The 23,687-nt window shown below is 43.5% G+C and overlaps 6 protein-coding genes across 13 annotated transcripts; 3 read left to right on the top strand and 3 right to left on the bottom strand.

The window, feature by feature from the left end:
• Window positions 1–205: 205 nt before the first annotated feature.
• LOC105704485 (solute carrier family 12 member 9) lies at window positions 206–5,621 on the bottom strand. 3 transcript variants are annotated; one of them, XM_012433744.2, is made up of 11 exons: window positions 5,520–5,593; window positions 4,984–5,247; window positions 4,734–4,868; window positions 4,294–4,631; window positions 4,002–4,215; window positions 3,646–3,915; window positions 3,366–3,573; window positions 2,499–3,287; window positions 1,954–2,379; window positions 1,686–1,886; window positions 206–224 (listed from the first exon to the last, which is right to left on the bottom strand). In XM_012433744.2, the coding sequence occupies exons 1-10, from the start codon at window positions 5,539–5,541 to the stop codon at window positions 1,688–1,690; spliced, it is 2,865 nt and encodes a 954-aa protein (XP_012289167.1). In that variant the 5' UTR covers window positions 5,542–5,593; the 3' UTR covers window positions 206–224; window positions 1,686–1,687. The 3 variants fall into 3 exon arrangements, with proteins under 3 accessions (XP_012289167.1, XP_012289166.1, XP_012289168.1); XM_012433743.2 differs by lacking the exon at window positions 206–224 and having other exon boundaries at window positions 863–1,886; XM_012433745.2 differs by lacking the exon at window positions 206–224 and having other exon boundaries at window positions 1,688–1,886; window positions 4,984–5,291; window positions 5,520–5,621.
• Window positions 5,370–7,778, top strand: LOC105704487 (methionine aminopeptidase 1D, mitochondrial). 4 transcript variants are annotated; one of them, XM_012433748.1, is made up of 8 exons: window positions 5,634–5,739; window positions 5,889–5,951; window positions 6,139–6,288; window positions 6,398–6,646; window positions 6,744–6,935; window positions 7,041–7,191; window positions 7,283–7,393; window positions 7,467–7,778. In XM_012433748.1, the coding sequence occupies exons 3-8, from the start codon at window positions 6,211–6,213 to the stop codon at window positions 7,655–7,657; spliced, it is 972 nt and encodes a 323-aa protein (XP_012289171.1). In that variant the 5' UTR covers window positions 5,634–5,739; window positions 5,889–5,951; window positions 6,139–6,210; the 3' UTR covers window positions 7,658–7,778. The 4 variants fall into 4 exon arrangements, with proteins under 4 accessions (XP_012289173.1, XP_012289171.1, XP_012289170.1 ...); XM_012433750.2 differs by lacking the exons at window positions 5,889–5,951; window positions 6,139–6,288 and adding an exon at window positions 5,370–5,528 and having other exon boundaries at window positions 5,648–5,739; XM_012433747.2 differs by lacking the exon at window positions 5,889–5,951 and having other exon boundaries at window positions 5,635–5,739.
• Window positions 7,720–9,112, bottom strand: LOC105704489 (proteasome subunit beta type-4). Its single transcript, XM_012433755.1, has 5 exons — window positions 8,883–9,112; window positions 8,507–8,713; window positions 8,299–8,445; window positions 7,965–8,163; window positions 7,720–7,887 (listed from the first exon to the last, which is right to left on the bottom strand). The coding sequence occupies exons 1-5, from the start codon at window positions 9,011–9,013 to the stop codon at window positions 7,792–7,794; spliced, it is 780 nt and encodes a 259-aa protein (XP_012289178.1). The 5' UTR covers window positions 9,014–9,112; the 3' UTR covers window positions 7,720–7,791.
• A 63-nt stretch (window positions 9,113–9,175) lies between these two features.
• LOC105704491 (CDGSH iron-sulfur domain-containing protein 3, mitochondrial) lies at window positions 9,176–10,246 on the top strand. Its single transcript, XM_012433759.1, has 2 exons — window positions 9,176–9,351; window positions 9,605–10,246. The coding sequence occupies exons 1-2, from the start codon at window positions 9,283–9,285 to the stop codon at window positions 9,959–9,961; spliced, it is 426 nt and encodes a 141-aa protein (XP_012289182.1). The 5' UTR covers window positions 9,176–9,282; the 3' UTR covers window positions 9,962–10,246.
• A 97-nt stretch (window positions 10,247–10,343) lies between these two features.
• Window positions 10,344–12,939, top strand: LOC105704490 (uncharacterized protein C18orf19 homolog A). Of its 3 annotated transcripts, XR_001104460.1 has the most exons (6): window positions 10,344–11,300; window positions 11,378–11,523; window positions 11,601–11,677; window positions 12,427–12,511; window positions 12,631–12,715; window positions 12,810–12,939. XR_001104460.1 is itself a non-coding variant. In XM_012433756.1 (4 exons), the coding sequence occupies exons 1-4, from the start codon at window positions 10,924–10,926 to the stop codon at window positions 12,508–12,510; spliced, it is 684 nt and encodes a 227-aa protein (XP_012289179.1). In that variant the 5' UTR covers window positions 10,344–10,923; the 3' UTR covers window positions 12,511–12,624. The 3 variants fall into 3 exon arrangements, 2 of the variants coding, with proteins under 2 accessions (XP_012289179.1, XP_012289181.1); XM_012433756.1 differs by lacking the exons at window positions 12,631–12,715; window positions 12,810–12,939 and having other exon boundaries at window positions 12,427–12,624; XM_012433758.1 differs by lacking the exons at window positions 12,427–12,511; window positions 12,631–12,715; window positions 12,810–12,939 and adding an exon at window positions 11,777–12,420.
• LOC105704486 (LIM domain-containing protein jub) lies at window positions 12,711–23,130 on the bottom strand. Its single transcript, XM_012433746.1, has 6 exons — window positions 20,796–23,130; window positions 15,956–16,046; window positions 14,720–14,889; window positions 14,189–14,251; window positions 13,780–13,962; window positions 12,711–13,602 (listed from the first exon to the last, which is right to left on the bottom strand). The coding sequence occupies exons 1-6, from the start codon at window positions 22,596–22,598 to the stop codon at window positions 13,381–13,383; spliced, it is 2,532 nt and encodes an 843-aa protein (XP_012289169.1). The 5' UTR covers window positions 22,599–23,130; the 3' UTR covers window positions 12,711–13,380.
• Between the last annotated feature and the right edge of the window lie 557 nt (window positions 23,131–23,687).

The raw sequence follows: 23,687 nt of genomic DNA, 5'->3' as shown, positions 1-23,687 counted from the left end.
ATATTAAAACACGTTTTATTAAAAGTTAACAAGTTTTTCAGCGATTTAATTGTTTCATCCACTGAACGAAGTTAAAATATTATCTTAACTAAAAAAATAGTTTATTAATATTTATACAGTGAAATGCCGTAGGAAAATTTACAATGCATTCACTTTCGGACATAGAAGCGGAATCATGATTTCATGTCTCTTATATATTACGTTCCACACCTTTCTTCGTGTTCCTGGAAAAATTTAATAAAACATGTTTTAATATATTTTATAAGAAATTCTGTAAATAATAATTTAACAAAAACTGCGTTAAGTAACTTAGGGACAATTCACAATAATATTGAAATCATTTTCATTAATTGTTTTCTTTATAAACATTTATTTTCTTTAGCAAACCCATTCTGCCCCTTGGGCGATTCAAATTCTACGCTATTCCTGCCACTAGTACGTCGCGCGGCCGGAGAGGGCAGTAGGTTCGCGAGGTTGCCATCGATGAATGCCAGTGTTACATACGTGTATGTATGTATGTACACTTATCAAATAAATTAATCCTAATTTTTATGATATTGTTTATATATTTTCTTGTATTTAATCGAAAGTCCACAGTTAATTAAAAAATAAGTTTCTAATACATTGTGCATTGGTTAATAGGTCGATTTAATGCTCTTACCATGTATTTCTGAAAAAATACAAATTCGGATTGGTTTTCGTGGATTTTTCAAAATATATTTTCATTCTTATGGGAAAACGAGTTTCTTATTGATTAATTTAGTTATCACAGTGACCGACGTTTTGAATAATTCGTAATAAGAATACTGATACAAGTCTAATCTGTAAAAAATTCTACAGGACATTCTACTTATGTTACTTCTCTTTTTTTTTCTTTATACATATTCCAATTAATACTCGCAGCAGTAAATTCGTAACGTTAACGCATGACTTTAGTAGTATTGATTATTTCAAGTTTTTCAAGTTTCCTTAGTTTTCTAGTTATAATTAAAAAACATTTTTCTCGGACTGAACATCCAAAACTGTTGATTTTTCTGATTCTCTTATATGATATGATCAAGGTTAGACCTTGTCTATTAATTTTCTTTTTAGATTTCAATCGCATCTAATTGCTTTGCCATTCTACTTCCACCAAATAGTACATTTTGCAAGATTACCATCTTGAATTTTTGACAATTTGTGTATATTATAAAATTATTTCCACTAAATGCAATATAACCCTGCAAAAAATTCCCAAACTCAACAGTGACGATTTCAAATAATTAGAAATAATTACATCAAAAAGTATGTGGTACCCACAAATATCAACGTCATAATATACCAAACTGAACAGAACATGACTCCGAAAGTCTTGTCCCAATTAGTAGAAACAACTTTTTCGATTATATCACCGTAAAAGATTTCGAAATCCATTTCCTCTTAATATTGTCTAATTAAAATCTCGATCTGCGTATGGCTTCAATAAATCCTACAATGTTCTGTACCCTTGTGCATATAAGCTTACGTATAAAATGCTCTCTGGTCATTCTCATGAAATCCTAATGTAAACCATATAAAACTTCATACAGCACAAATGTTCATGTTGTGAAGTAACGATGTTAGAATTAATTAAAATTCCGTTTCTGAAGTGATTCCTCGATTTGAGAAACTTAAGAATGTCTACCCCATCTTTTAAAACTGTCTACCGTTATAAAGTTGTGGAAGTAACAGCGCTGACACCATGCACCAACACTGTCGGAGGTAAGTCTGCAGTCAATTCTGTTAAAAGCTGAAGGTATTGGGGGTAGACCATTTCCTCTTCCCAAGAAGTTGACGATGGAGGAGCCGGAAGATATATAAAAGATGCTGCTGTTTGAGTTGAATGGTGCCTTATTAACTGGTTCACGCTGGAATAAAATAACAAATTTGAAACCCCCCAAATTGTATCTCGTGGCTTCGTTAAAAAATAATTACCTTAATATATAAGACCGAGAAACGTTGCTCAAAATGTCATCGGTCGAATCATGGCCGCCATCAAAGCTTTCTGCTTTAGGCTCAATGAGAGGTCTGCCATTAAGGCCTCCAACTTGTGCTCCCCAATCTGGAATTTTCTGAATCGATGCAGAAATCCGAAGCATGTTCAGCAGTTTCTTTATCCGATGCTCATTCGAAGCCTTCGGAAACTCGTTTATTGAACTCGATTCCGATATAGACAGGCTGGTTTCACTCTCCGCGATCTCACAGTTGAACACTCTTAAGTGCAGGTTTTTCCATGTTGGTACCATGTTAATGATGCATGCTAATTGCAGCATGAACAATGAAGTGGTATCAAAGGGGTCTTGATCGGAGGGTTGGAAGAAGTTCACTGGCCACACGTCGATGTATTTTAAATTCGAATTCCTGAAAGAATATGAGACATGTTACGATATCCTACATAATGTATAGACAAAATGTACGTGAGACAGAAATAAAGAAAAATCTTTAGTTTCAATTCGAAGTTTGTCAAGACGTGCACTCACTTATTAATACGACTCTTATCCAGCAGGTGGAAGTTCCTGCACAAGCAAAGGTTCTTCTTCATCTTTAACACATCCATGCACATCCCCACATACTGAATCCGATCAATGCTCTTCTCCTCTCCAGATCGCCTCAATGGGAATAGGGTACCATTTGCTTCTCCATTAACATTATCAAACGCAGTCGTAGTATACTGGGAGTTCTGGAAGAAGTCCTGTGGAGTCTCTTCATCGTAGAATCCCAGGACGATAGTATTTGGCTTCATTGCTCCCATTCCGGAACACCTAATCAGGTGGTGGAGGCCCTCTCGAACAGTCTTGGTGACGGTGAGCTCTACGAAGGCCTTTACCTTCATATGATCAACCAGTCCTAACCAGTGAGGATATTCTTCCAGGGTAGGATCAACATTTTGGCCGGTAAAGTCGCCGACCTTGACGTGGCCGATCACATAAAGTCCACCTTTCTTCAGATCATTGACAAAGTCGATCAGCGGACAGGATGATCTCGGAGAAGCCACCATTAACAGCATCTGAGGTCTCCAGAACTTTACGTGGTCCTTTCGAGAATCCAGCATCAGCAGGTACTTCCTCACCTGGTGGAAGATGAGAGCTTGCGATATGCTGCCCCAAGGAGCATTTTTACTCGGAGAGAAAAGGTGTAACACGATCACCAAGATCAGGCAGAGAATTATGCTACTCGAGGCGTAGATGCTATTTATCGTGAACATCATTATTAAGGTTCCTAGCAAACCAACCGTAGCAGTGTGCCAAGTGAAATAGTTGAACGTCGGCCTGAAAATAAGTTTACAGAAAATATTACAACATGTATCAAACTAATTAGTTGAGAAATTAATGCGATATATTTTTTACCTGAAATTTGGAGCGCTGGCTAGTTCGAGTCCAAGACATGCAAGATTGGTGGCGAGATAGCTCAACAAGAAGAGGACCGAGTTTATTTGAGCTATGGTATTTAGAGATCCCATAAGTAAAATAACTTGGACGAGAGTCCAAGATGTAAGGACCGCAGCTATTGGATTACCTCGCCAGGTTCCTTGTATTACAAAATTTAATGCGGAACCTAAAAGTTGATTAGAATTTTAACATTATTACATAAGTATCTCTATTTTTTCTGGTTCTCATGTTCTCATACCAAACACATTGTCCTTTGCAAGTGCTTCGAGTACTCTGCTGGAGCCGATTAAATTGCTCAGTCCTGCACTAAATGTCGCGGTAAGAATTCCAATTGCCACAAAAGGTGGCCAAACGTTTACAGGCATCATGTAGATAAAATTATTTTGTAACAAAAATCTGCTGGTCGTTGAAGCCGTTAAAACCGATAAGAAAATGTAGCAAACAAAGGTGAAAAGGACTGCAGACAATGTGCCGCGAGGAATATTGTGTCCGGGATTCTTTAGTTCGCCTGAAACAGGATTAAAGAAATTTCAAATAATTCTATCATATTTTTTAACGTTAAGAGTAATTATGAATTTTTAATCAAAATGTTACCACTCATGTTAGCTCCAGCCATTATTCCAGTAACACCACTGAAGAGGACACCAAAAACACTAGCAAAGTCAGTTCTAGTGCCATCACTTGAATAATCCATGCTATAATTTGTATAAAGATTCTCCTTAAGAGTAGCCGATAACAATCCAGTGTAGGATCCATTTACATGTACTGTAGCATTCTGTACCAACATGTTTGCTTCTGGTATAGGTACCTGTGAAATAGTTAAATTAGATCAGTAAAGCACTACAGTTATTTATTTTTTTCATGGATGAAGAGAATATTTACGCACTTCTACCGCTCCTTGTACTAAGAAACTTATGAAGACACTTCCAAGACAAACGCAGACAATTGCTAAAATGGCTATGCTGGTCTTAGCAAACATAGCAGCTCCGATGAGACACACGAGCAGATTCGCAGTATTTAAGACAGAGCAGTAGAGAAATCTCCACCACTTGCCATCAGGTAATAGTCCATCTTTGCCAGCCAAGTAACCAGATGGTCCAAAATTCTCCACTAATCCTTCGGCACAACCAGAGATACAAAGAGCACTGGACACAACATTTGCCATGAAAAAAAGTGTGCCAATGGAGCCCCCAAATTCAGGTCCTAAAGTTCTGCTTATCATAACTATAGTTTGCATGTTAAGAAATTCATGTATTATTATAAATCATTCATTTTTCAAATACATGTAATATTTCCTTCTTAACTATCTAGAAAAAGAAAGGATACAATATGCGCCTCCTCCCTCAACTGCCCCATTTGTTGAAATTGCACAAACAGAGGCAACTGTAAATAATAAAATTCCATAAGCGATTACAAACTGAGTCAACGTCATTAGTAATCCTGCATTTCCAACAATATATCCTGAAAAATAACATTAAGAATATTAACATTTTAGTACGTATACCCCACCAGTATATAAATTCAAAGTCTCTTTAGCACAAATCATAGACAAAAAGATATAATTTCAAATCATCACCCATTCGTATGAAAACTAAGGCACTGAACATGGACAGGGTGACAGGGCTGAATACTCCAGCAAAGGTTCCCAATGTACGCCCACTGTCTGTCCCCAAACTGCTAAACTCGATGTAGCCATCTCCCTCAACGTGTGGTGATTTACCCAACCCAAAGATTCCTCCAAAAAGGCGATGAAAGATTCCTCGACCGCTGATCAAAGGAGCCTTCTCACTCGTTACCCTGATATGTATAGGATCTGCATTTGTAGAGCCAATTTCGGAGGCTATCATTTTAAAAAAAAAAAAAAGCAGTCCAGATAATATCACACTGAAAAGGGGAAAAATATTTTATATAAGTATTTGTGAACGAAAGTACAGGATTTGGTAATTGTTCTTGGTCTTATATTTCAGTGCTGACACTGAAGTGACAACACTAAAGATCATGGTGTATAGGTTATAATATATTAGTGACAAATACATCGTAATTGTGTACGTTTAAAAATATTACAAGGCGAGGGTACAAGAACGTCCACGTATACTTCTGTTATTAACTTACCTGAAAACTGTAAGTTTTGCATAATAGAACCAAAAATGACAACACTGTCTAATGGAATTAGTCACAGAATAGTGATGTCATAAATCGGAACATCAAACTACCGTGCTTCACTCCCACATTCCTTTCAGGGTTTTAATAAACCTATCCGAACTGACAGTTGTGGCAGTAAATGCTGGTAAATGCAGTGATGTCAGAAAAAGCACGGCAAAATAAATATGTGGTATGTTCTTTTGAGTACCAATTTCTAATATTTCTGCGCAGTACAAGTTTCCACCATCTTGTTAGATTAAATTAGGTTAGGTTATATCAGATTTGTCACTTTCTCTCTCTCTCTCTCTCTCTCTCTATATATATATATCTGTATTACAGATTGTATATGTAATATCACGCAGAGATCTGTATCACGTAATTCTCAGTTTGATTTTCAGTATGGTAGGTTTCGTATGCATGTATATACTGAGTTTCGAATGGTTTTCAGAATTATAAATTAAAAATTTAAATATAGATAATGTATGGCATTAGCATAATGTGAAAGTATGCGATTGACAAGAATTTTTTAAACATTAAACACTATACGATACTATTCTTTCAATGAGTCGATGAATTTATAATTCTACAGGGGACTTCGATGAATTGGAAATTGTAATGTGTCAACTATTAATACCTTCTGTAACATTAAAAGACTACAGAAATGTTTGCCACTAAAAATATGAAAAGTATATCACATGTAAGATATTTCTTTAAAAAATTATTTCAACAAAAGTCAAAGGTATGATAATGTTATTAATGCAACTTATTGAATAAAAAATGGTAAAGAATATAGTGAAGTTACTTTTAGGAAATGCTTTGAAAGGTTAATACTTTTGCTTCTTATACAGATAATAGCGACTCCGACTCATAAAACGATGAACAATAAGTTTGGCCAGTATGATTTAGTTGAACCTTGGACCGTATCTGTAAAAAAAGTTGTACCTTCTCATATCCCTAAGCCATTATACAGTGAGTCGACAATTCCATGCCAGTCACCCAAAAATCCTGAAATCAAAAATCAAAATCAAATTGAGTGCATGGGTCATAGTTGCAGCTTAGCAAAACGGGTTTTAAATCAAGTTCAAGGCTTCATCAAAGTAAGATAAAGTGTTTCCTTAACGTGCGTTATTCCATTCAACATGAAATTAACACATGTACAAATACTTATTATATATTTTCATGATTTATTGACAGCCAGGAATAACAACGGATCTTCTGGACGAATATATTCATGAGTTAATCATCAACAATGCTGCCTATCCAAGTCCATTAAATTATAAGGGTTTTCCAAAATCAGTTTGCACGAGTGTCAACAATGTAGCATGTCACGGCATTCCTGACAATCGACCACTCCAAGACGGTGATATTCTAAACGTCGACGTTACAGTAAGAATCAGTTTTACATGCGCTATGAAGTGTCAAATCCTAACACAACTAAAATAGTTGGTAGTATAAATTTGAAGATGTAGGTTTTATTTTATCGTGATTAAGGTATACCTTAATGGATACCATGGAGATTGTTCAGCAATGTTTGAGGTTGGCAACGTTGATGCCGAGGCAAAGCGACTAATTGAAGTCACTCAACTCTGTCTCAGACATGCCATTGAATTATGTAAACCTAATGAAAATTTCAATTCAATAGGTAAGTTACAACTTTCTGTTCTTAGTTGAGTTATTATATCATATTTTTAAATATATAAAATATGTCACTATTCCTTTCACTTCCTTTTTAGGCAACATAATCGAAGAAACAGCAAATAAGCATGGATTTAATGTAATTCCAGCATTTGTTGGTCATGGAATTGGCAACTACTTTCATGGACCACCAGATATTTATCACATTGGTGCGTATGAAATGGAGTATTGCTTTTCATGTGGATACCCAGCACTGGTAAGACAAGACATTTTTATGTACAGCAAATGACATGCCTGGAAAAATGCAACCTGGTATGACTTTCACAATTGAACCTGTCATTACCCAAGGATCGGAAGAGATTGAAATTTGTGAAGATGGATGGACTGCAGTTACTGTAGATAAGGCTCGGACTGCTCAGTGTGAACACACTATTTTAATTACAAATAACGGCTGTGAGATATTGACTCTTTAATCACCAGAAATTTCTTGTTGCTTCTGTGAATCCAAGTTAACATAGAGTGTACAAATTAAGCGTTAATTGGTAAATTATGATTTATTTATGAAAAGTAACATTAAAAGGACATATTCCATAATTGTCATTGTAAATTAACTTTTTATCATTACAGCAGCCTCCCAGTTGCTCTCCAATGTAATCGGCCCCTTTATTTCTATTCCTTCCTTATCTATTATCCCGATATGATACTGAAAGAAAGAGGAGTTATTAATATTAATATTAATATACAAAATATCGAAATAGCAGAGATGAAAATAAATCTTACCTTTGGAAAAGATCTGGCATCTCTGTAATAAAGGACTGTCATAACTTGCTTTATGAGATCAAGGGCTTCCTCTTTACTCATTTCTTTGTTCTTCTCATAAGCCGCACGGATTACTGGTGTTGCCATATATGCACCATACCCTGTTGCAATTATTGGATCGGTATATGCCGTGCCAAGTTTATCTACTGTTCCCAAAAATCTGCAAGTTTTCAATTACAAGTGAAGTTTATCACTACTCTACTGAATATTCTATTTTTATTAAACTAACTTATTCAAACTAATTTTTCATTGCACTTGTAGTAAATAATTGCATAGAATGTAAAATAATTCATACGGTTTGCCATTTTCTAAGCCTGCAATGATGAAATTGTTCCAAAATGGATCAAATTTTGAACGTCGGTTGTACATTATTCGAGTAAGCCAGCAGTGCAAAGACTTTGGCTTCAAGGTAAACCCGTCATCAAGGCACTCTTCCTCTAAACTATAAACAATTGAAATGGTAAATGTTTAAGCTTATAATTCCAAATTTTTATGCAACTTACATTTTTTGCTCGATGAGGTTCTTGATATATTGGTAGTCGGCGTAATCACCACCTGCTCCTAACAAGATGTTGTTGTTAACTTTCATGATTCGCTCACAATTTCTGTACCTTGCCAGACTGCCATAAGAAGCCAAAATATCAGCAGCAATTAGTACTCCATCCTTGTACTGAATACCAACTACCGAAGTACCCGTTGTAGTTGGGGCTCTGAAAGAAATTAATTCGTCACTCGATTTTGTTCCCAGCAAATTTTAAACACAAACTAAGCATGAAAGTATGACGACGGCATTAATGCCTCAAGTGACATGCATTTATCAGAGGTTATTGTTTGAAATATTTAATAGAGGTTATTGTTTCCAAGAAAACATGTACTCACTGTGACCGTTGGATTCCATCAGGCTTACCGTGCGAGACGGTGCCCGGAAAATTATATGAAACGCCCGGTGCTGGACCATTTTGCCAAAAAGGAGACGGACTTTGCCAGTCACCTCTCCCAAGCAGCGCCATATTTGTTTTAAGCAATTTAACTTTCGGATATCATCGTCATCAAGTGCAGTGGAATTGTGAACCCCATTTATAGAAGATTATGTGAAGACTAATATAAAAAGTTTACATATTTAGACACCAGATAGCGATATTTCGATAGACATGGTTATCACAGAGAGCAGCACCATAGCATAATCTCAACGTTTTCATCCTGAGGAACCTCTTAGGTTGTATGTACTTCATGATACAAACTCGTGACTTCTGCTGTGCGATCGCATAGGTTATACGACATGTCTTCGATGGCTCGTTTAAAGAAGTTTGTGCAGTACGTTAGTTCCAATTTATTAAAAGATAAATGTGTAAGTAAGCAGTATCTGAAGCTTTATAAATTACTAGTTATGCCACCTTAGTAGATTCCATTGTTTTCTCGAGACATCCATTTAAGTGTAGCTAACCTCAAATCAACCATTAAAATTTGTGATAATCAGAAGAAAGAAGTTAAGTATGAGATATAAATCAAGTCGAGAAGTGTAGAAGTATAACCTAACATTTCGTTGTAGAAATGATGTATTTTCTGTACAACAGTCAATATGTAATACTGGGTTTTTTTAGATCGTAAGATACTCGTCCAAATCATCCGAGTCTGAAATACCGAGAAACTTGTTAAGAGATGTATACAGCGCCAGTGACCAGCCAGAGAGTGGCGAGATATATGACAAAAAACCTTTCAAGTACCTTTGTGAAGCAGACAAAACGTATATGTGGTGCCTGTGCGGAAAAAGCAAAAGTCAACCGTTTTGTGATGGAACGCATAAAAATGTCTTTCTTAAAGTCAAACAAAGACCTGTACGATTCAAGGTACCAGAAACGAAGGAGTATTGGCTCTGTAATTGCAAACAGACATCTAATCGACCATTTTGCGATGGAACCCATAAAAGGCAAGATATTCAAGAGAAAATTAAGTTTTAATTTTGATCCTGAAGTAAAAGGTCATTAGCTGAAATAGTTTGTAGAAAAAGGTCTCTCAATACAGTATGTACACTTATCTTTTAAAAGAATGTCCTCGTGTATGCTTATCCTTTGTTCTGGGTAGAATCTTACATGTAATTACATTATTAACTTTTTCCTTTGTAATACTTTCTAGAATAGTTAATTAATAAAATGAAAGCCTTGTGAAAACATGTTAAAAGTGTTAAATATATTGAAAGTGTACAAATGGAAACATGCAAATATAAATTATATTTCATAGCTTCACTGGTTTGTTCGCACTTTTACCAAAATGGGAACAAAAGAATTCTCAAATTATTAAGTAAAGGTCTGTGTCCACGACGAAGGAACATTGTCAATATTCTTCCCAAAATCTTTTATTTCCTCATGGATGTATTAAGATGGTGCTGCTACTCGTAATAAAGTCATTTTACAATTCTACCAAGGTTTATGCTTGTGAAATGTGTTCAATTACTACGTACACTTTATACAATTATATAGATACATAATTTTATTTTATATGTATATTTATTTATCTAATTCTGTTGTCATTTACAATAGTTTACTTCATATCTGTTCTATTTTCCATTGACAATTGTGCATGTAAATGCTCTGAAGTCTGCAACTTTAATGTATCTTTTATAAAAAAAAAGATACCAGTTAGATTTTTCTGTAAAAGTTTAGCATCAAAGCTTTTCATCGGAAGCACTAGTGTTGACCAAATTGCAAGTAAGATATTTATTTGACAAAAACATTGGCAAAGTTTTTTAATCATGGACTCAGGCCTTCAGTCCTGGTTAGTCTCAGGCTGAAATAGTAAGGTATGTTGTTCATTTGAACAAAATTACCGACAATATTGGCACCGGCTGGCTCGTCAATGAGCTTGTCTCGAGGGCCGCGAGGAGGGACCTGGCGCGGTGTCACGGACGCGATTCCTCACGAGAATGGTGTCGATCATCGGGCGAAGTGCACGGCTCTCGAGTTCGCTTTTAAGATATACCTCGGCGGTCCTGCCAGCGAGTGGAAGCTCACCGGCTTCGTTATGCCAGCACGAGATCACAAGAAGAGACGATGTCGCACTCTCTGCCGCGCCGACGACGGCCCTTACATTGGGAGTGAGGTTAGGTACTCTATCGACGCTCGCGACGAGAACTGCATACCGCGGTTATGCGGCTTCAGCACCGAGCCCGCCTTCGTCGGGGAAGCTCTCCGTATTCCAGAGGATGAAACAGCTATACAAAGACTACTGGCACGTCCTGATACCGGTGCATCTTATTACGTCAGCAGGATGGGTCGGCATATTTTACATCGCTGCGAAGAAGTATGTATATCTCCGGGTTGAGCAATTGAAGACTCTAAACTAGGTAGAATTGATAACTGGATTGCTCGATCTTGCAGCGGAGTCGACATAGTTGCCATTATGAAATACCTGCACATCAGTGAGAAGTACATAGAGCTGGTGCATAATTCTGGTGCTGGTCACTGGGCGGTAGTCTATGCCCTGTACAAATTAGTTACGCCGCTAAGATACATCGTCACAGTTGGTAAGATCGAACGGCAATGAGGCAACAGATGGTTGAGCAAGAGGGCAATTTGATTTCATGTATCGTTTTATTTGTAGGTGGCACGACTGTAGCCATTGGATACCTGCGAAGGTGGGGATATATGCATAAGAAGCAGATTCCACCCATGAAGAAGGTAGGTTTAAGTTGGATTAATAATTTGTGAGAAAGAGCATACGTAGTATTCCCGATGACTTGTACCTTGGATTTTCCATCAAGCCCATTTTCCGTTTAGTCATCTGCTGGTGAGACTTCTACCTCTGTAAGGGAAGCGGATTGACCTCCAAATCTGTACCTATGGTGGATTTCCTCCCGAGCGTGTTAACGACGGCATTACACGCAGATCCATTAATTTGTATTAACATTATGTAATCTACATCATTACTCGGACTTAAGGAATAGCATGGTTATTTTTCATTTTTGGATGCACATTTCCTTGGTAGAAGAAAAGACAGGATTGAACTGAGACTTTCCTCATTAAATTAATTGCAAGTACCGCTTTGTTTAAATAGTATCATTGTTGCATCAGTAGAACAATGGTAACGCGAGTGGGAACGTGTCATTTAATGTTACGGAGGAAATGTCATTCTTAGGATAATTAGAATGCTTATTTCTACCATTGTTCTATTCATTCATTGTCCTATGAAAACGTTTGCATCGAGACCACTGTAAACGTGTTGGAAAAGAATGCATATTTTTCCAAGTGTCCTACATTTACTTTATACTTAACGAGTTTCCAGTAGGCACTCTCCAAAATGGAACCATGTCTCAGTTTCTTCGAACCGTTCTCTTTCCGCAATGACTAACAAATCCCGACGTGAAGCGATCTCTTCGATGCCGCATCCCCGTTTAGTTTTATTTTCTGCATTTATGCATACGTTCTAGGACGAGCAGTTAAGCAAAAGCACAGCGAAGGAGAAGACAAATCTCACCGAGAAAGAACCCAAGCCCGAACCACCAAAGACGTAACGTAAGTGGTTCACACCGAGGCCTCGTATCCTCGAGATCGAACGATCTTTGGGAATTGTTAATATATACATTATGTCTAATCTGTAAATGTATGTCCTTATAACAACGTGTACCATAAAGATTTGACCTATACGGACGTCCGAGGATTAATTCCATCCGATTCACTCCTTAGCCTCGACTCAACGAACATAAGACCTTCGTAAGGGTAAGATCCTACTTTATTTCTTACGGGAATCATTGGCAGATATCGATCCAGTACAACGGCGTTACAATTTCGGGATAATTCGTCCACATTACAGCCATATATTGGAAAGAGTGTCGACATTTAGGACGACGAGTCAGCGAACGAAGGAACAGGCATTTCTCGACGACGGTATCCAACAGGGGAGCCTCAAAGTCATCGTCTCAAAAGTTCACCTTATAAAAACGACTCTACCGATAGCATAGTTCTAATTATAATAATATAATAACAACAAACAACGTCGGTACGCATCACGTGTGTGTGTATGTAGGTATATATCTATATGTATATATGTACAAAAGATCAACGAAAGTGTCATTACGTTGTCGTATCACAATTGGCCCGCGCTAGTATCGGGGCCCCGATCGCGTCCGCTGGCAGTGTTCCTTTATATATATATAATTTGTGTATATAAATAAGCCCATAAATAAGTCACTGGTACCACCGACGCTCACGAATGCATGCCCGAGATATAGCTCGTTTCTATCTGCATCCCAACTTCTCGATACGCAATGTTCACGGTGATAACGCTGTCCATGGTCGATGTGTGGTGCAGGTATCGGAGCAGCTCGTGGCTTAGAGTTGGGCATTGGCGGGCATTGACAGTCATTGGAGATGGATAATAGTGCTCAACCCATGTACTGATAACTCGCCGAGACCGGCTGCGGTGCCCTGGGCTGGGTATGCGATATGCGCTGTATGTGGCAGGCCCGGCACATCAGTCTGCCTTCCAGGGGGTAGCATCGCTTATCAGGCTCGTCGGTCAGCTGCATGCCGCAGTCCTCGCAGACGTAACAGTCCACGTGGAAGTCTTTATCCATGGAGACCACTCTGACGGTTTCCTCCGTGCCCTGATTATGAGGAATATAACGTTAAACATGACTTGCCTATTTCTTTTACAACGTTATATCACAGATTCCGATATTAAGTCGCTACAAGGTACGGCTTTATAATGTGGATTTCTGAATTTTAGGTACAAGAGAGCCTGGTCTAGAGAGACACGTATTCGAGAAATACGAAGCATTCACCTCGACCGGAGTGATTCCCTTGCCGCAGGATGCGCACTTGGGGGCGAACATCCTGTGGTAGTCGTTCACGCAGTAGATCTTGTTGTCGACGTCCACGGTGAAGGGGACCCCGTCGAGGCACTCGTTGCATACGCAGCACCGGAAGCACCCGGGATGGTAGGACTTTCCCATGGCCTGGAGGATCTGCGAAGCAAGAGCTGCACACTGATCGAGCCGCGACTCGAGGGGAAAAAAGCGTCCATAAATTACGTCGGGCGATTCTCGACCCTCCCGTATGGGGATTCCCGAGGTTTGGTGTTACATGGTCATCGCGCAACGTCCCGTAAGGGCGATACGTGAAATTCAAAGTAGACGCATATTTTTCTCCTGGTCTTTCAGGCGGTAGAAAAGACAACGCGCTTCTACTCACCATTTCCATGATCAGGTGGCCACAGATCGCGCACTTCTCAGCGGTCTGCTGGAATCCCGAGTACTGAAAGTTGAAAGTGAAATGATTTATTACCCACTTATTCGGTTCCATCGTTAGGGTAAGGGGCAGCTGAAGGGTCAGTCGTTTATGAAACTTTTCGCCGAATTGGACCTGCCGAATTGTTTGACATTTTACCACATGAAGGCGGAGACCCTAAGAAAGGTCTCGATATCCATGAAATCCCATTTCTTCATAACTAAAAATGGTTTATGAAAAAGATGTAAAAAATGAAGTTTCAGGAGTACGAGGACCTTCCTTAAGGCCTCCACATTCACGAGGTAAAATTTCAAACGATTCGGTATACCTAGGTCGGAGAAGAGCTTCACAAACGAGTCCCCTCGGAAGTCCCTACCCACATATGGGCGAAATTCATAAATGCGTGCTGGCAATATTGGACCAAACGTCGGGCATCTATAGGCGCCTTTAGTAGCCAAAGGGTTAAGGAAACTAGAGTGAATCCGTTATCTTTACCAGGTAGTCCTCCTCGCAGTACACGCGCCCATGGACGTTGTAGAAGGCCTTGCCGCGCAGCGCTCGTCCGCAGGAGCAGCAGATGAAGCAGTTGGTGTGATAGAGGTTGCCCATCGCCTGGCAAGCTTGGCCAGCTCCCGTCACCTTCTCGCCGCAGGTGTGACAAATGCCTGCCAGAAGAGAAACACCGTGTCAGGCACCGGAAGAGGCGGCGATCGCGCTCCGGGGATTTCGACCTCGGAACTCGGGTAAGGTGGCCCGGTCGCGGATGCTTAATCTACGCGAATCGAATGTAATCGGCCTCGAGTTTCTCGAGACCTTCCCCGAAATAGCTTGGTCGTTCACGTCTCGAGTTTCGCTTCCTCGCCCGCAGGACGGCGTAACGGGGCGGCGCAGATTCAAGGTTGGACCGCGGATGGACCAGAGCTTCGGGGGAACGCGCTCGAACCGTTCGCACCAGCCGATGGACTCACAGCTGGCCACTGGCAGAACGGGTCCGGCCATTCCTATCTTTCTGGTTCCTTTTCCCGAAGCCGTGGCCGCGGAACCCGTTTGGCCCCGGTGCGGAACCCGCGCGTAAATAGCGAACGAGCGGCGAGACGCGGCGCTACTCGCCGATGGACTACGGCTCGCCAATCGGTCCGACTGGTCCTGTGGCCCGATCTATCTATAACGAGGTTGGACGGATCGGTCGCTGGCTCGACTCGCCTGTGCACCGACTACCCACAACCCTCGCCCCCGCGTTTAGGCGAATGTCAACGAAATGCCGAACGGCGCGCTGGAGCGCCTTGCTACAGGATCGCGGGCACGTTGTATGTCGCGCTGGAAGGTGCTGCAAGGTGTTAAAAGGTCCTGCAAGGTGCTGCAAGGTGCTGCAAGGTGATGCGACATAGACTTGGTTTACACCGATCACTTGGCACACATATTAAAGCCGTGGATTTATCGAACTGTCAGAATAAACAACCGTGTACCGCCTTGATACGATACGCTAGAAATGTGTGTACCGTACCGTTTTGGTACACTGTTTACATTGAGAGTTTGATCTAACTACACTTTTAGTACGCATACTAAACTCGGTGTAAAAGCGATTAAGTACCAAGACGGTACGATATGCTCTTTTTCAATATGTTGTATTAAGACGATAGAATATAGTTTAGACTGAGAGCTTGATATAACTACGCCTTTAGTGCGCGTATAAAGTGATCTATGTGAACTAAGCCATGGAGGCACTCTTACCAAAGTACTCGCCCTCCTCTTCTTGCTTCTCCATCTCCTCCTCGAGCTGCCGCGTCAGCTCCTCGATCTTCCTCTCGGCCTCCGTGGGACCCTGAAACGATGACATCGATTAGACCAGGAGGCTCGGCCTTGGGGAATTGTTATGGAGAACTGGCAAATGGCACCAGAAAACAGGCCTCTATTGCATGACAATCGCAATGACCCGAGGGTCATCGAGTTAATCGATAAGAAGTAGCTCTGTATGGCGGTTTGGCCATCACCTTTTGTTTTGCAAAATGACGTTGTGGTGAAGCATTGTTAGGAATGGAGGCAGGAATCGTTTTTAACCCCTTCGGTGCTAATATCGTATGTACACGCTGAAAATTTGATGCACTATGGCTTGTACCCTGTCGTGACTTTCGCCAAGGCCTTTCGAAAGGACTTGGCAATGAAAGGGTTAAGGTGACGTGAAAGCGCCACCCGAAGAGTCGATGGTTTATGAAAAACTCCTCCCAACAGGACGTACCAAATCATTTGAAATTTCTTCACGCGAATACGGAGGCCCTATGGAACATCTTGACACCCAGAAAATTCCATGATTTATCAAAATTTTAAAATTGTTTATAAAAAATATGAACAAAAATGAAATTTCATGAGTACCAGGACGTTCCTTAGGGTCTCCACATTCACGAGGTAACAGTTTTTAATGATTCAATACACTCAGTTAGGAGAAAAGTTCATCATCGATTGACCCCTCGTGCCACTTTCACGTCGCCTTAATCCGTGAAATTAGCTGCACCCGTAACGATAAATCTAAGCGATTTGTAATTTATGCGGGTAAATCGAGTTCATATAGCGTTCACGTGTCATCCACATTTCAATTAAATCTATACAGATCGGTTGGCACGTACTCATTACAACGATTTTTCGTTACGTACAATGGCGGGCATGAATGCCTCCCCTGCAGATACGGCATCGCCTGTGCAGGATGGGAGGGCATTCATGTCTCCCAGTGTACGTGGACACCTTAAAGAATGATAACCTTGGCCGTAATCTTTTTGCCGGGACGTTATATATATATTTTTTTTTTCCACCGAATAATCCGGGCTCGCGATCTCGTTTCCGGGGTGCGGAACCTGGAGTATTGCTTTGGCTTTGCGAAATCATCGCATTTATATAATTGATTGGCAAAACGGTCTCGTTCAATCGACAGAGTGATTCGTCGGATGTGCTCGCGTGTAACCGAATGGGCGCGGGCTTGAGACACGAGGCGAGACCGAACGGGAGAGAAAGAGAAGGAGAGAGGGAAAACGAGGAGACGAGAGACGAAAGGAGAAACAAGAGGTGTACGAACACGTCCGATTTTCTAGGTCAAGTCGCCAGCACGTACGAGCGTATCGAGTACAAGTATTTTCGACGCTTAAAATTTGAATGTTTCAAAGGCATTGGACGTGTGGCGAGGAAAATCCTAAACGGTCGATTCTCCCTTCCTTCTATTCCCGTTTGCGTTTTTCCTTCCCGCTACTTTCCACGTGTAAAAATGTTTAGTCATATCCACCGAGCTCGCACGTGGAGATTAAAGTCGCCAGCACGTACGAGCGTATCGAGTACAAGTATTTTCGATGCTTAAAATTTGAATGTTTCAATGGCATTGAACGTGTAGCAAGGAAAATCCTAAACGGTCGATTCTCCTTTACTTCTGTTCCCGTTTGCGTTTTTCCTTCCCGCTACTTTCCACGTGTAGAAAAGTTCAGTCATATCCACCTAGCTCGCACGTGGAGATTAAAGTCCACGGACTGAAATAAGTGTGCGCCGATGTTCCTCAAGAAGTGACTCACTCGTGGGCAGAGAGGAACCTTTAAAGGAAGTAGGATTATTTCCTTCGACGAAACGGCGTACCGTTACATCGCCGAGGCGGTTCTCGCTGTCGCCAGAAGAATTCTGACAAGGAAGGTATATCCCAGATCGATCTCTCCGATTTCATTTCTTTTATAATATGTTATAGTAGACTAAAAACTAAGCGACACGTATTTTTTTTATCTGCCATTAAACACTTTAAGGGGGTGAAACCACCTTCCAAAGTAAGGCACGTCAATGAGCGATTTGGCAGTTTCACCCACGAGAACATATTTTTTAACCAATCCACCTGGAAAAGCTTTCTCATAACGAGGAATGAAAAATATAACTTTCTCAATTAAAAAAAAAAGTTAAGGGGTGAGCGACTCCTCACAGGCCTTACTTTGGATGGTGGTTTCACCCCCTTAGTGTTTATAGGCAGATTAAAAAAAATACGTGTCGCTTAGTTTTTAGTCTGCTATAATATATTATAAAAAAAAATCAAATCGGAGAGATCGACCTGGGATACCTTCCTTGTCAGGACATCGTTCGATACGGCGATCACAAGTCAGAAATTTCTGCGCGAAGTCGGCCCATGTTCGGCACCCTCTGATACGAGGAATCCGCGTTCTACTATTCTTACTCAAGGCTCAATCAGTTTAATTGCCAATCCATGGACGCTCCATTTTAGCGTTATAGGCAGTCACGTGACTTTTCAGGCTGACGTTAGAAAAAGAAAATGCAGTTTTCCCAAATACGGCGATCGCGAGTCGTCGAAGTTTCGGTCGCGAAATCATAACGTTACAGGAATGCCGATTATTGTTGGGACCTTTATGGGCCTTCGCAAGTACCTCGCACGATAGTAACCATAACCGTAACAGGAAGATTAGAGCCAACCAAATTGCCGACATTCGATATCATGTTACATATTTGTTTACAATTTCATTGACCAGTTCTTATCACGGCTTCTACGCTTACGCGAGATATCTGGGAAGGCCTTTACCCCCAGCCGCGGATTCTTCAATTATTATTGACGTTTCTTAAGGTGAAGTGAAACATCCTTCAAATCAGTCGAATCGAATACAACACTTTTTTTTAAGTCAGGACAATTTGACGACAATTTAGAACACTCTGGTAATCGATAAACTCGCATTTGAACGGGATAAGGGCAAAAAAGTGTTGTATACGTTTCTATGCTAAAATGATGGTAATACGAGGTCTCGGAGTGAAAATTTAATTCACCTGGAATTCACAGATGGCGCAGGGGGTCCCTCTGCAGTTAATTAGGGCCCCAGAAAGCATGAATCCAGAGGATTTCTGGAGTTTTACTTCGATTTCTTTATAATTATTTTTCGAAAACGACAGGTGGAGTATGCCATTTGGTACAATACCCAATATAATTCGACACGGCTGTCAATATAAAAACGAACGTCGGCAACGTAGGCATTTAGAAAAATCTTCTTTATCAACGTCGATCAAGTTCCTCGACGTGTTTCACTTCCCCTTAAGAGAGATCAGGAGTCGTTCGTTGCTACTGAAATCTGACTTTCCGATACTTGCTTGCGTGATGTCGCATCTCGAGTCTGACTCGTCGGGAATACTCATACTCGTTACGGGGTGACTTCAGGCTACTCTTTGTCCGAAATAAGAAGGGGGGAAAAAAAGAAAAAAAAAAATAAGACGTTGCCTTCCACTTGGAGAGAATTACACTTTTTTCGACTCGGCTTCGACGGACCGTCGTTATATGCTGAGTGGCGATTATTCTCGCCCGCGCATTATAAGTTTTCGAATAATTTGCATAATAAGCGCCGTAGCCGAGTTAACGGAAGTACTCGCTTTGACGAGAATGAAAAAAAAAAAAGAGAGAAGAAGAAGAAATTGTTTCCTTGCGATCGACGGAGCCCCGTTCGCGGATGTTCACGTCATGATTATATTCGTTTAAGCATTAAAGACGATAGCGTAATTTACATAAGCAACGAGCCTAACATCGCGCCTTAAAAATGGCCTTCGGTCCTTCCTGGTCTCAACCTTAGTAGTCGATCTCTCAGGTGGCTAAACACGTAATGATAAGTCGTAGCGACATGTAATGTACAGAGATAAATCGAGTCCTACACCGTCTAAGCGTTAACGCGTTAGTTAAACCTGTACAGATCTGTTTGCATAGATTTACTGCAACGATTTATAAATCCGTGCAATTAAGTCCAGTTCTTTTTCGTCGCGTCCAAATGCCAGTTAAACTTGCACAGATGGGTTTGCACGGGTTTATCGCGGCGATGTACAATCTGTGCAGTTAAATCAAGTCCTACCGTACGTCCACGCGTTAGATAAATATATACAGCTCGATTTGCATATATTCATTGCAGTAATTTTTCTAATCTGTGCAGTTAAATCGAGAATTCGCCGATACCGCCCACGCGTCAGTTAAATTTATACAGCCCGAATTGTTCACATCTATCGCGCTCATTTTTAATCCGTACAATTAAATTCGAGTTCTCCTATATCGTCCAAGCGTCAGTTAAATCCGTACAGATCGGTTTGCAGAGATTTACCGTCGTAATTTCCAATCGGTGCAGTCTAATCCACTTCTATAACGTTAACCCGTGAGTTAAACCTGCAGAGATCGGTTAGCACCAATATATCGCAGGGACTTATCGTCACGTGCGTAGCCGTCTAAACTTCTAGTCAGCTGGAAAGTAACGCCACCCCGCAATTGAAACGTCCTGACCAAGGATTTTAAATTTCTTTCGACTCATTCGCCGCAAGATGAATTATCATCTAAGACTCGACATCTAGCGTGAATAATATAGATGAACCAGGAGTCATCGTCATGTGCGTAGCCTCCTAAACATCTGATCAGCTGGAAGGTAACGCCTTCCTGCCATTAAAACGTCCTGTTCAAGGATTATAAATTTCCATCGACTCGTTCACCGCAAGGTGGGTTATCGGCAATGTCTCGTCGTTTAGTGTAAATAAAATCGATGAACCAGGACGTTCCGGGCAGGGAGGGCCTAGAGCGTGTTCTTACAGGAGGTCTAGCAGGCGTAACGTTGTACGGTAGTAGGCCCTTCCCGGGTGCGGCGGTTTTGGCGTGTGCGGTAGGCGAGCCGATGGGTTTCCGAGGATCCGAGTCCTGGTCGGTGCGTCGCAAAGCCGGGCCCTGGGCTGCGGAGGGGCCCGACACGACGGCGTCGCGAGACACAGGTCCAGCGACGCCGCTGGTGACGCCAGGAGGCAGGCTCGTGATCCTGGGCCCGAGGCCGACCGAAAAGTCGTCGTCGGAGGCCGTAGGGGTGCCGTTGCCACCTCTAGGTCCGGTGCCGCGAGCGTTGCCGTTGGCGTTGAGATCGTTGGGCCCAGGGACGAAGCCCGGGGCGCGGCCTCGCCCGGGGCTACCAAAGGGCGAGGCCCCGGGTGGCGGATGTCCGCCGGAGGGAACGGGCCCGATATGGCCGGGATGATAAGGCGGGGCAGAGTTGGCGGACGACTGTCTGCCCATGACATCGACATCGTCCTCGCGGTTTTCCAGTCGTTGCCGACCGGAGGAGCAGATCGGCGCGGCCGAGGTGGACATAGTGGTGGCCGTCGCCATCAGCGCCTCCGCCGGTCGGCCATCGCGGTAGCGCATGTTCCTGGGGTCGCTCCTAATGTCGTTCCGAGGGAGGTGAGATACGGGCACCGCGGTCCGTATCGCCGCGGCGGGGTTGTAGGTCCTGGTGGGGTCCTCCGTCGATGAGCCGCGATAGTGGCCAGGCTCCGGAGGCAGCCTCATCGGAGGAGACTCCCCGTGGTAGGGCACGCCCGGTTTAGGGGAGCCTCGCTCCGGGGAGTAGCCCGCTCCGTAGGTCCTCGCCTGCTGCAGCTCCGAGGGCGGCACGTAGGTGCTCCTGTTGACCGCCTGCAGGTCCGCCACGGATGTGGTCGCCGACACGCTGGAGTCGTAGCTCTGGCTACGAGGCGAGCGGGTGCGGGAGCCGACCCCGACCCCGACTCCGACTCCGACTCCGACGCGGGGGTTCTGGCCGAGATGGGCCTTGCCGGTCATGACAACGTAGTCGCCGCCCCCGGTTGACCCCCCGCCGTTCACGTTCCCGTGGTACGGACTGGGCACCTGGGGCCCGGGCTTGTTGTGGCCGACTTCCTGGTGCAGATGCACCTCTTGAATGTTCTCGTAGACCGGCGGCGCCTCGTAGGGCGGGGACTCCTTGTTCGGAGAAGCCTCCCGCACTTGGGGTCGACCGCCGCTGGGCACCTGCGGCTGGGCTTTCCGGAACCCCAGGAGTCCGGTATCGTAGGCGTCCCCGGTGGTTGCCATGGACGTTCTGGGACTCCCTCGCTGGCCCGGGGGCGGACTCTTCCTCGGCTCCACCGGCTGGTAGTACCCCGGATGCTGGGCCGAGTGATGCGACTGGTGCACGGGGTGCTGCGTCGGGTAGTATTCGATGTTTTCGTACACCGGAGTCTGCTGTTGCTGCTGCTGGTGCCGGTGGTGGTGCCGGTGCGGATACTGCTTGCCTCCGTCCACCTGCTCCACCGGCTTGGGGGTGGCGAACCTGGAAGCGGCTATGATGTTCTCGCGCTCGTAGAGCTTGTACTCGAGGGTCGGGGCAGGCGCGGGGGCGTGCTCGCCGGGGGCGCCACCGTCGATGAAGCTCTCGATCGCCCCGACCGGCCGGCCCGACCTAGACGCGGAGCCGGGCACCTGCGCCTCGGGTCGCGACCCGGAGCCGCGCCGCGAAGCCGCGGCCGCCGACGAGTAGGGGCTGGGCTCATCGTCCAGCCGGAGGTAGGCCAACTTTTGCGCGTAAGGAGCGTCGGCCGAGTCACACATTTGCCGCTAATGATTCGCCCCTGACCCGGCCACCCCTTGGGATATCCTCGACCAACCCTCGGCAGTTGGATCGACGCCTTTCCCGGGCCACGACGCCGGGGACGGGACGTTAATCCGAGCGGTCTGCGTTCCCGGGAGCCACGAGACGCGTATCCGGGCTCAGAGTTTCCGCGATCGTCGACCCGGTGGCCGGCTCTCCCCGACCAGCACGCCGGACGATCCGTTCCCCGTTTTCGGGATACGCCCCGCGGCGTCTGCCTCCGCGGATCGAATACGCGTCTCTCCGCGCGCAGCCGTGCGCGAGCACCTGCCCGCACCGACCCGAGGTATCACCCACCACCTGCGACGGTTATGCGCGCGCACCGCGACACTCGGCCCACCGGCTCGCACTCGCGAATACGATCGCACTGACGGCTGCCCGACCACCCTCGACGGCGCGACGCGTCCAAGGCGTCTACGGCGTCTGCGACTGCGTTGCGTGCCTCCCAACGAGAGTCCGGCGGCGTCGCAGCTCACGGCCCAGCGAGCTGCAGCGGCTGACCGCCCCAAGGAGCTGACGCGCTCGATCGGGACGTGGGACCGCGCGACGCGCGCGCCACCTGCCAGCGGGCGAGCGCGTCATCTCGCGGGAACTTCGGGAACTCGGAGCCTACTCTATCGACGCACGGTATATTCAATGCGGAGAGTTAACTTTTCTGGAGTCGCAGGCTTCGAGAAAAGGAAGAGTGTTATGCCGAACGCGGCACGTCAAGACGGCGAGAATGAAGGCCAATCGAAATTGCGGCGGAAGTGACGCAGGGAGTTAAACCGAGGTTTGATGGGTTTTTTATCCTCTGCGCGTTTAAGCGCTGTTCTCTGTGTGACGCACGACGCGTTCTGTGGAACTGACCGATGGACGACTTACGAGTTTATAGAAAAAATGGTATTCTTTTTTGATAAAGTGTAATGATTTTCCAAAATGATTTATAAATTGTTGGAATGGCTATACGAGTCATACTGGAATTGAGAAAATGATGAAGAATTGCGGATCTTGTTAACACATAAATTGTCATGCTCGATATGAGCATTTCTATTAAAAATTAGAGATAA

Source organism: Orussus abietinus, unplaced genomic scaffold, assembly GCF_000612105.2.
Source record: "Orussus abietinus isolate OABI.00-Male unplaced genomic scaffold, Oabi_2.0 scaffold6, whole genome shotgun sequence".
NCBI lineage: Eukaryota > Metazoa > Arthropoda > Insecta > Hymenoptera > Orussidae > Orussus > Orussus abietinus.
The sequence above is the reverse complement of the archived record's forward strand: the minus strand, read 5'-3'. Positions and strand labels throughout refer to the sequence as shown.